This window comes from Felis catus, chromosome E3, assembly GCF_018350175.1.
Source record: "Felis catus isolate Fca126 chromosome E3, F.catus_Fca126_mat1.0, whole genome shotgun sequence".
Lineage (NCBI taxonomy): Eukaryota > Metazoa > Chordata > Mammalia > Carnivora > Felidae > Felis > Felis catus.
The window spans coordinates 9,063,122-9,073,832 of NC_058383.1; the positions used below are offsets into that span (position 1 = coordinate 9,063,122).

Below are 10,711 nucleotides of genomic sequence, written 5' to 3' on the forward strand. Positions count from 1 at the left end.
TAGTCAGCCCGTGGGGCACGAGGTCCGCCGGGCCGCTTCCTTCCGGTCGTCGCCAGCGACGGGCTCGCGCGGCGCCGCCTCCAGAGCTCCGCCAGCCGCGGACGTTAACTTCGGTCTCCAGGAGGCACGGACTCGCCCGGACGCCGGTGCCGCCGGCCGGCCAGCGCGGGTCGCGTCTCCTCGCCATGGGCCCCCTCTCGGCGCGGCTGCTCATGCAGCGGGGGCGTCCCAAGAGCGACCGGCTGGGGAAAATCCGGAGCTTGGAGTAAGAGGCGGGCCGGAGGCGACGGGGGTCCGCCGGGCCGGGGGGTGGGGGGCGGGGCGGGGGACACACAGCCCGCCACCCGGGCCTGCGTCGCCCGCTGGGAGTGAAGAAAGTCTGCGACCCATGCCCACTCCCTCCCTGGCCCCGTTATCGCCTTGTCGGTTAGGCGGAGGCTGATCACTCGGGCCAAACTCAGGGCTGCCGTTATGAGAGGGGCCGGCTGGGCCCTGAGTGGCCTTTTCCCTGAAGGGGGCCCGGGCTTAGGGGGAGACAGTCCTGCAGAAAGGGTATTGAGCAACCTGTTGAGCTAATTCCCGAGGCCCAGGGCAGCACAGAGGAGTTCCCATAGAGGATGAGGGAAAGCGTTCTGGAGGTGCCAGCTGTACTCAGTTGTAAAGTAGTTACTAGATTTTAAGAAGGAAAAGCTGTGCACGAAGGTGATCCTCTGCTGGAAAAGGCTTCGGAGGCACCCTGGACTGTCCTGGGGGGGGGGGGGGCTCCTCCCCTCCCCTCCCCTCAGCCCTCCCTGTCTGCCCCCACCCAGCTTGTCTGGCCTGAAGCTGCTCTCGGAGCACTTGGACCCCAAGCTCCTGAGCCGCTTGACGCAGCTGCAAGAGCTGGACCTTTCCAACAACCAGCTGGAGACGCTGCCCGCCAATCTGGGCCTGTCCCACCTGCGCATCCTCCGCTGCGCCAACAACCAGCTGGGAGACGTCACTGCCTTGTGTCAATTCCCGCAGCTTGAGGAGCTGAGCCTGGAAGGCAACCCCTTCCTGACTGTAAGTAAGGTACCCAGGTACCCCCCCCCCCCCCACCACCTGCCCCGTACCCAGGGCCGGCACGCTTGGGCTGAGCCACAAGTGGACACTGAGCCACTCTCCCTCATCCCCCAGGTCAGTGACAACCTGAAAGTCTCCTTTCTCCTGCCCAAGCTCCGTAAGGTCAATGGCAAGGATGCTTCCTCCACTTCCTCTCAGGTGGAGAGCCTAAACCGGGAGCTGACCAGCAGGGTAAGGGAGCCAGCAGGCTTCTCTGGTGTTTGGAAACGCTTGGGGACCTTGAGGAATGAGCAACACTGGGGGGACCCCGAGTGAGGGTCACGGGAGTGCTCTGCCCTGATACTGAGTGGTCTTTATGTCCTAGCCTGACATGTTGCTCTGAGCCTGGCTGTGGTGCTTGGTCTCTCGTCCTGAGAGGTCTGGCTCTCCAGGTGTGGGGGCGGGGCCTGGCCAGGGAGGCTAAGACACTTTCAAGTAACCTTACTCTGGGCCAGCTTCTCCTTGGGGCTGTTGCTCACGTGTGGGTTGTTTAGGACTGCGTATGCTGCAGCTAAGAAGGTGTGGTTCAGGGAGACTTCCAGGAGACAGTGAGGTGGAGACAATTGGGGCCAGAAGATTGGATGCAGAGGTTCCACAGAGGGTCCAGGAGATCTGGGGTGGGCTGGGCTTGAATCTGGTCCCTCTGGTGGCAGGTCACCGCTCACTGGGAGAAGTTCATGGCCACACGGAGCCCAGAGGAGGAGGCAGAGAAGGCCCAGGCTGACTTTGTGAAGTCCGCAGTCAGGAACGTCCGCTATGGGCCTGAGTCCCTCAGCGAGTTCACCCAGTGGCGGGTATGGCCTCACCCTGCTGTGTTGGGAGTTGGTTCTCCGAGATCCTCTATGGCTCCCATGCCTTCAGCTGCCCTGGAAGCCTCTGGCCATAAGGATTTATGGGAGAGTGGCATGGGTCAGGGAAGGCTGACTTAATGGTTGCATGGGAAGCACAGGCTGTTTGTCCCAGCAGTTGGGGAGGGGCTGGGGGCCCCTAGGACTGCATGTACCCAGCTTCCTGATGTCCCGGCCCCACATAGGTGCAGATGATTTCTGAGGCGCTGGTGGCCTCTGGTGGGACCCAGGTGCATGAGACCGGCATCCCGGAGAGGCCTTCAAAAGCCACAGCCGCCCAGGAGCCCAGGGTAGGTGTATCATGCAGCTCTCAAGGCTCTACAGGCCTGTCTTGGCCTTTCCCGCCTAGGGAGACTAGAGGAGGGAAGGGGAGGGGTCCTGGAAATGAGCCCAGGAGATGGCCTCTGATGCCTGGGCGAGTTCAAGCTGACCTTGGGGGCCAACTCTGGCTTTCTACACCCGTGGGAGAGTGATGCAGAGGAAGGAAGCCCTGGGCAGATGGGCCCATGGTCACCAGGCTCTTCTCAGCCCAGCCTTGACCCCCTCCACAGGCCAGACCGATGGCCTTGAAACGGTCAGGTGACGTCTCACTCAGCTTGTCTCCCAGCAAGCGGGGATGCCCCTCCCCACCGGCCCACGTGGAGGGCAGCCCCATGGGCTCCGATGGCAGCCAGGTAAGCTCGCAGGGGCCAGGAAGCAGCTGGGCAGCTGGCAGGGAGAGGGCTGGGGCAGCTGTGAACCCCACCTCTGCCCCCACAGCCTGCCCTGGACCTGGAGCCCCTGCACTTTCTGCAATGTCACAGCAAGAACAACAGCCCTCGGGACCTGGAGACCCAGCTCTGGGCCTGCGCCTTCGAGCCGGCCTGGGAGGAGGGTACATCCTTGTGGGGCAGGCAGGGCCAGGGTGACAGCCAAGGGAACAAGCAGGAATAAGCTTTCTGGTCAGGGGGCCGCCTCGGTGGATGGGGGACCTGCGAGAGACAGCTCATGAAGTGTCGTCAAGGCCAGGAAGGAGCTGCTGGGGCACACCTCACAGGAAATGCTTTTACTTAGGCTGACCCCTCACAACAGGGCAGGCAGGGGCCACATCACAGACCGTGGCCACGTGTGGCGGGGAGGCCGTGTGTGTGATAGACTGCCAGACGGGCATCGTACTGCACAAGTACAAGGCGCCTGGCGAGGTGAGTGCCGGGGCCCTGCTCGTGCGGGACTGTGGGCAGAGTGCCGGGGTTGGGGGCCCAGGCTCGGCCACCCGCTCGCCAGGTGACTCTGTTCTGCCGGGCTTCAGTGCCGCAGGCCTGACCTTGCAGGCACCGTGCGCACGTAGCCCTGCCCCTTAGTGACGCCCTCTCCCTCCTCTCCCCCAGGAGTTCTTCTCGGTGGCCTGGACCGCCCTGACAGTGGTCACGCAGGCAGGCCACAAGAAGCGCTGGAGTGTGCTGGCGGCTGCAGGCCTGCGGGGCCTGGTCCGGCTGCTGCACGTGCGTGCTGGCTTCTGCTGCGGAGTCATCCGGGCCCACAAGAAGGCCATCGCCACCCTCTGCTTCAGCCCCACCCACGAGACCCACCTCTTCAGTAAGACCCTCTCCCACACCCCTGAGGTGTCCCCAGCACCCAGACGCCTCAGTGCGCCCTCCCCAGCACGGTAGGGAGCTCCTGCGGCTGGCGGGCTTCATGGCTGGCGCCACGCTCTGCTCTGGCCGTAGTAGAAACAGCGTGGCTTTGCGGACTGACAGGGCGTCAGATCCTGGCTTTGCCCCCAGCTGCTCCATGGCCTTGAAGCTTTCCCACAGCCTGGGCTGCTCTGTGACCTGGGTGGACACCCCTGCTCCCCAAGAGTGCTAAGCCAGACAAGGGTGATGTGTGAGCAGAGGCCTAAGAAGATGGCTGCCTGCTGTGGGGCACGTTAGATTAGGGCGAGGTAGGCAGTGTAGGCACTCGAGCCCTCCGTGGCCCAGCTGTGGCCCGGCCTGCCTCGGGCTGGCCTTGCGACCACAGCCTCAGCCTGGAATGGAGTCCGCGGGAGGGAGCAGGGCCTCCTCAGAGCCACCTCTCCCCTTCCCATCCCCTGCCCAGCGGCCTCCTATGACAAGCGGATCATCCTCTGGGACGTCGGGGTGCCCAACCACGATTATGAATTCCAGGCCAGGTGATGATGCTGAGGGGCAGGGTGGGGGGGGGGGCGCTGACACAGGGCCGTGGCCTCACACTCTTCCCCACCTGCCGGCAGCCAGCTGCTCACACTCGATGCTGCCTCCATCCCGCTGCGCCTCTGCCCTGTGGCGTCCTGCCCGGAGGCCTACCTGCTGGCTGGCTGCGAGGGTGGCTGCTGCTGCTGGGACGTGCGGCTGGACCAGCCTCAGAAGAGGAGGTGAGGCCGGCCCGGGAGGCCTCGAAAGCCTGGCCGCGGCCAGTCCAGACGTCTGACCCTGAGCGGGTCTGCCGGGGGTGGTGCCCAAGCTGTGCCCCGTTCTGGGCAGCCAGAGGCTGTTTTCAGGGGCCTCTTCCCAAGTGTGGTCTGTCCCTACCTCCTGCCAGTCTCTCGAGGAAAGCCTTGTGACCCATTCCTTCCCTGGTGTTTAGTGGGGGGGGGGAACCGGGCCGGGTCACTTCTCTGAGTTGTGATCACCTCACCTTCGAGGTTAATGTACCACCCAGTAGGCCAGAGACTGAGCTCAGCATAGCATCCCTGCCCTTGCAGGGCCCACAGCCTTGTGGCAGAGACAGGCATTAAAAAAGATGGCCCGTTACCCCCAAGGTGTGAGGTCAGGTGCAAAGGAAGACTAAGGTACCATGTGAGCCTAGCAGGGAGTCAGGCAGAGGGAGGAGGTGCTCACACAGAGGCAGCAGCCTATGCACAGGGTGGGGACAGCTGCCTGACCTGGGAGGTCTGGCCCAGCTTGGGAAGCTGGAGGAGATGGCACAGGAGGTGGTGAGGTTGCTCGGCCGGGGCCACTGGCCGTCGGCCCCGGTAAGATTGTGAATTTTGTCCTAAATGCAGTCGATGGCCTGGGAAGAACCTTAGAGGTGGGTGACAGGAGTGAGGCAGCTGCTACATGGAGACAAATCCCAGAAGCTTCAGCACGGGCTGGAGCAGTTGTCTGGCCCTGTGCCACACCTGGTTAAGCCCTGGGCCTGCCCCCTACCCTTTGCCCACCCACATCTGTCTGGGGTCCAAGCCCTGTGGTGGCCCATGCCTCAGATGGGCCTGCTGCTCCTCGGCCGCCTATCTGGCTCCAGGTGGCACGGGGACCGTGGGCAGCTGCCGGGTGGCCTTTCCAAGCAGCGTCGACCCCATACACTTCTCAGCTTGGAAAAGTGCAGCAGTCACTTCCCACCACCGGCCCAGAACTGCCTTCCTCTCCAGACCATTCCCGGCCCCGCCCCCCAGGATGGAGTGGGAGAACCAGCCCCTCCTGCTCCTGAGTTCCCACCACCTGTGGCCGTGTCCCCAGAGGTGCTGGCTCCCCTTCCAGGGCAAAGCCGAACCCCTCCAGGGCCCGGGACAGATCTCGTCGCATCTCCTAGTTGGGGCAGAGGGCACGTCTAGAGGCACACGGCTCCTGTCCATGCAGGGGTAGCTGACTGGCATCTGCTGCTGCCCCGCAGGGTGTGTGAGGTGGAGTTTGTCTTCTCCGAGGGCTCAGAGGCACCAGGGCGGAGAGTGGACGGGCTGGCGTTTGTGAATGAGGATGTCGTGGGTGAGTGAGCCCTGCTCAGGGACAGCCTGGCTTCCTGAGAACCAAGGAGAGGCCCCGGTAAGGCCTTTGTGGGTCGCTTCTCCCTGGGCTGGGTTTTTTGGTTTAAAATTTTTTTACTTTGAGAGAGAGCACAAGGGGGAGAGGGGCAGAGAGGAGAGACAGAATCCCAGGCAGGCACTGCACCATCAGTGCAGAGCCCGACGTGGGGCTCAAACTCCCCAACTGCGAGATCGTGACCTGGGCTGAGATTAAGAGTTGGATGCTTAACCGACTGAGCCACTCAGGCGCCCCTCCCTGGGCTGGGGTTTAGGGGCTCCTGAGGGGTCCCTGCTATGCAACAGAAGTGTTTGTGGAGAGGGCCCCCCCCCAACCCCAATTCTCACCCGCAGCCTCCAAGGGGAACAGCCTGGGCACCATCTGCCTGTGGAGCTGGAGCCAGACGTGGGTGGGCCGGGGCAAGCAGTCCACACTAGCGGTGGTGGTCCTGGCTCGGCTGCAGTGGTCACCCACCAAGCTGGCCTACTTCTCACTCAGCACCTGTCCTGGTGAGCCTCCCCCCCACCCCCCCCCAGCCGCCCCATCCTGCCCTCCACCTCCTGGAGCTCCGCCCCACCTTCGATCTCAACGTGTGTGTCCTGGCAGATGAGGGCATCGTGCTGTGTGGAGACGAGGAGGGCAACGTGTGGGTCTATGACGTCAGGCACATCCTGACCCAGCAGCCTCCACTGCCGGCAGCTCCGCAGGCCCCGACGCAGGTAGGCACCGCGTGTCCCTCTCCTGCCGCCGGGACTATCGTGTAGGAAGCAGGAGCCCAGCCCCCCTCTCTTCCCCCCCAGATCCTTAAGTGGCCCCAGCCCTGGGCCCTCGGCCAGATGGTGACCAAGACCATGGTGAACACAGTGGTGGCCAACCCCACCTTTACCTACCTCACCGCTCTGACAGACTCCAATATCGTGGCCATCTGGAAGAGACCGTAGCCAGAGCAGGGCCTCCTGCCTGTCGCGGAGCACCAGGGACACAACTTAACTTATTCAGCTTTGGGGCTAATGACAGGGAGCTTTTTATCGGCGAATGTTTTTATTAAAGTCTCTACTGTTTAAGAGAAGACTGGAGAGCGGTTTGTGGCCCCGTCTGGCGTTCCTAGTCTGAGACGGGCAGGCGGACCTGGCAGCTGAGGGACTCCTGGAAGCACTGCCTCCCTGGCCGCCCCCCAGCTTTGCAGTTGTTGGTCTAGAATGAGGGATCGCGCCACCTTCTCAGACAAAACTCTGAGTCTTCCACTCTGAAATACAGCCCCAGGGTAACCATGCAAGAGGTCATCTACCTCCATGGAGCCTCGCAATCCACGTGCTGTGTGGTCACCTTGCTTTAGCCCACATCCAGGTCTCTTCCTGCCACACTTTTATTTGGAAGGTGAAACAGACTCTATGTACATACACATTGGCTCTGGAGGGAGGGGCTCACCAGGATGTCCCCGAAGCTGGGGAAGCAGCTCTCTACTTGGGGCCTGGAGAAGGTTCCAGTGCAGGTGCCAAGCAAGACCCCTCCAGCTTTCTATTCGATGCCTTCTTGCTTGTCTTTGATGGCCACCTGAGCAGAGAGGGGCAGCAGCGCACTTAGCCGGAGAGGCCCGGGGCTGGGTGCCCCAGGGTCCCTGACAGAGGTCTGCCAGGGAACTGCCACCCTGGCCCCTCTCCTGGGAGCCGGGCAGTCAGCAGCGGCCCCACCCCATCTGTGCAAGGTGCAGATGACACAGATGTTAAAATCTGACAAGCCGTGGATCTTTCCTGCTCTATCTTGGGTCTAGACTTTGAGCCCCCCTGCAGGGACAGGTGTGGCCATCCCCCCTAACTATGGGACCCCCACCCCAGGATGAGCTGCCCCCTCCAGAAATGCCCTGGAAGCAGCCAGGCCTTACAAACCAGAGTAGCCGGCACCACAGAGAAGACTTGGGGGAGGAGCCCCAAGGGGCCATAAGAGCACCCAAGGAAAGCCTGGAGCCCTCAGTAAGGTCCCACCCATGCGTGCAGACAGCAGGCTCCAGACCTCAACTCCATAACCCCTTAGTCCGCACTTGCTCGAGACTATAGTCACATCCCTGCTCTGTCACCACCTGCCCCCAATGGTTGCCCCGGATGTGGGCACGAGAACATCCCCGCTCCCCTGCACAGCTGGCTCCTCACCCGGAATCGCTCTTCCAGCAGCGAGAGCTCACTGATGAGGTCTGTGATGGCATTGGTGAAGGCCTCCTGGGGGCTGTAGTCCGGTGTGGTCTGCACCCGAATGATGATCTTGTGCTCCAAGGGGTGGGGGACTTTGTAGCCCGCAAACAGCACCTGGGGGTCCTTCAGCAGCTGTCTGGGACACACAGATGGCCAGTGTGACGCAGGGAGGCTGAGCCTAGCACCCCTGGGGATTACCAGGCCTATAACCAAGGAATCTTCCCATTGGGTTGAAACCTATAAGCAAATACAGCTGGGGGGCTTACCCCAGGTGGCTCCCTGCTCTTGATTTCCCCAACAAAATCCTGAAAGAAAACGCTTCGAAGATAGACCACATAGGGAAGCCTCTCATAAACACATCTGTGGGAATCCCACGTGGTAAGCAGGATTTCCAGAAAACTTCCCTCAGGGGAAGTCAAAAGAGCCCTCCCTAGGCAGCCAGGATTCAGTAAACCAGAACACAAAATACGAAGCCTGGCTTCCAGCCCGATGAGAGCAGTAAAGGCAGCAGGGGGAGAAATCGAAGTCCTCTGGGCAACACGGGCTGGCAGCTGCTGCCCACACACAGAGGGCCCCGTTCTGCAAGGCTGTGGCGAAGTGAAGTGAAGCCCGGGGGACGTGCCTCGCCTTGCATGGGAGCGGCGAGGCCCCAGGAGGGCCTGAGCATCACCACCCGGCTCAGGGCAGGACTCGGCCAGAGAGAAGACAGGCGGCCAAGTTCACCTCCTCCTTTCAGCCGGGAGACCGGGCAGGCTCCTGCCCAGGGCCTCAAACCTTGGAAAGACCCGGCCTCACCGACAGTGCTTTTCAGCAGTGAAACAAATCCTTGGGCCAGAACAGCAGTCACATCTGGCCGGGATCTCACTGGCGTAAACAAACACCCACCAACCAATATCCGCGTTCTGTCCACAGGGGCGCCGATCACCACAGCCTCTCTCCCACCTCTTTCCTTTACTCTATACGTTACAGTCTCTGGCACGTGTTATCTTTGCATGCCAGGTGTTACTGAGGTCACCGTGACAAACCGGGGTGGCCGGGGTGGGGGGCCACTAATCCTGACTGCTGCTCCGTGCCCAGCCCCAAAACACAAGTAGGCCTGCTTTCCTCTGGCTCACTGCGCGTTCGCTTCCCTTCCTCAGCTAGATGAGCCAACACAGAAACATGGCTACGTGAACCGACACGGGTCAGTGTCCTGCAGAAAATGCACGTTTACGTGTGAGCTGCCAGAACAAGCACCCAGATCTTCCAGAAGCTCAGAAAGACCAGGAAATCTGGAATTTCTGCTCTGCCTCAGAGAGCCCCCTAAACACTGCCCAAGAGCCTTGGACTTGGAACTTACGATTTGATGATGTTTCCTAGCGTGTGGTCTTCTTTGTTGATGGTGAACAAACAGGCATTGGGTACCTTGGTGTCCTTGTTAATGGTAATCCTAGGAAGAGACAAGAGCAACTGATGGGGAACCTGGTCTCTCCTCCCCCAAGTCTAAACCCTGCCCTTCAACGCTGGCTCAAGTCCTACCTCCTCCTGGAAGCCTTCCTCAATCTCTTCAACCATAAAGACCTCTGACTCAGAGCGCAGGGTGGCTACGCCCTGATTCTGCCGGGACCCTCACCTACTCTGGACTGTTCCTTGTTCCTAAAGCAGAGTTCCTCCACCTTGGCACCACTGGCATTTAAGGGCGGATAGTTCGTTTTTGTCGGGGGCTGTCTTGTACACCGCAGGACATCGACCGGTATCCCTGGTCCCTACTCACTAACTGCCAGGAGCACCCCCTTCATGACAACGAAAAATGCAGACACTGCCAAAGCCCCCCTGGGGGGCAAAATGGGCCCAGTCGACAACCCCTGCTCCCAAGGGAGACTAAGTGGCTGGTAAGGGCTAGACCACAGAGCCCTCCCTGCATGCCAGGCTGTTAAGAGAAGGAAAAGCCGATGCTTAATTGGCTTTCCGTAAATTACCTCGTTAAGCTCCCCTAAGAGAAAATCCTGTGATTGAATACAGCAAGAAGCCCATTTTCCAGAGGAGGCTTCAAGCAGATTAAGTCACTTGCCCAAAGGTATGGAGACGTTAAGTGGGGGATCCAGGAGCCAAGTCCAGTCTGAGACCAGGAGACACCCTTCTCCTTCCCCCTGCAGGCAAGGGGTCACCCAGGGCTCCCCACGGGCGAGTGAAGATCGGACTAGAGCCTAGGAGTCATCACTCTGGCTGCATCAGGAGGATGAAAGCGGCGGCCAGGAAGAGAAATGAGGAGGCTGTCGGATCCCAGAGGAAAAGCACTCTGGCATCAGGTACTCTGAGTTCCGATACAGACCGCTACTTCCTGTGTGCCGGGGCAGTTACTCAGCCTCTCTGAGCCTCAGTTTCCTCCTCTGCAGAATGGAGACATTCACCACCGCCCGGCAGGGCAGTCTCAAGTTTGGCGTACGCAGGGCGAAGCGGACGGGACGCCCAGTAAAAGCTGCTTCCGTCCTCCCGGCAGTGGACGAGCCGGAGGAGCCCCAGACTCTGCCCGCGACCCCCGGCCCGCCCCGCCTCCACTTACTTCTTCTCGCCCTCGAAGAGCAAGAACGACTCGAAGGCGGGAGGGGCGTTCATCCTAGCGTCGCAGCCGCCACCACCGCCGCCGGCAGAATCCTATAACACCACCTCTTCCGGGTTAGAGGCTGCTTCCGGGTTACTCCGGCCGGGCCGAACCCGTGTGAAGACCGGCTGATTGCCCCCTATCGGCCCGGAGGATGTACCGCAGGCACGAGAAAAGCCCATGGGACCGAAGGCGGGGGCGGGGGGGGGGGGGGAGGGGGGCGGTGGCTGGTGGTTCTGCGCATGCGTAAACCCGGAGTCGGCTCCGTGTGCTCGT

General features: G+C 61.4%; 2 protein-coding genes across 7 annotated transcripts; one reads left to right on the plus strand and one right to left on the minus strand.

Moving 5' to 3' along the window:
- Window positions 1-40: 40 nt before the first annotated feature.
- Window positions 41-9,628, plus strand: LRWD1 (leucine rich repeats and WD repeat domain containing 1). Of its 6 annotated transcripts, none has more exons than XM_023246669.2 (15): window positions 42-265; window positions 810-1,044; window positions 1,159-1,275; window positions 1,737-1,877; window positions 2,117-2,221; window positions 2,483-2,605; window positions 2,691-2,805; window positions 3,003-3,112; window positions 3,299-3,506; window positions 4,008-4,080; window positions 4,159-4,302; window positions 5,541-5,632; window positions 6,022-6,177; window positions 6,275-6,387; window positions 8,994-9,628. In XM_023246669.2, exons 1-15 carry the CDS (start codon window positions 186-188, stop codon window positions 9,198-9,200), a joined length of 2,019 nt encoding a protein of 672 aa, XP_023102437.1. In that variant the 5' UTR covers window positions 42-185; the 3' UTR covers window positions 9,201-9,628. The 6 variants fall into 6 exon arrangements, with proteins under 6 accessions (XP_023102441.1, XP_023102437.1, XP_023102438.1 ...); XM_023246670.2 differs by having other exon boundaries at window positions 43-265; window positions 4,162-4,302; XM_023246671.2 differs by lacking the exon at window positions 8,994-9,628 and adding an exon at window positions 6,469-6,732 and having other exon boundaries at window positions 47-265.
- On the minus strand, window positions 7,017-10,554 carry POLR2J (RNA polymerase II subunit J). Its single transcript, XM_003998535.5, has 4 exons — window positions 10,397-10,554; window positions 9,194-9,283; window positions 7,816-7,990; window positions 7,017-7,222 (listed from the first exon to the last, which is right to left on the minus strand). Exons 1-4 carry the CDS (start codon window positions 10,447-10,449, stop codon window positions 7,187-7,189), a joined length of 354 nt encoding a protein of 117 aa, XP_003998584.2. The 5' UTR covers window positions 10,450-10,554; the 3' UTR covers window positions 7,017-7,186.
- Window positions 10,555-10,711: the final 157 nt, after the last annotated feature.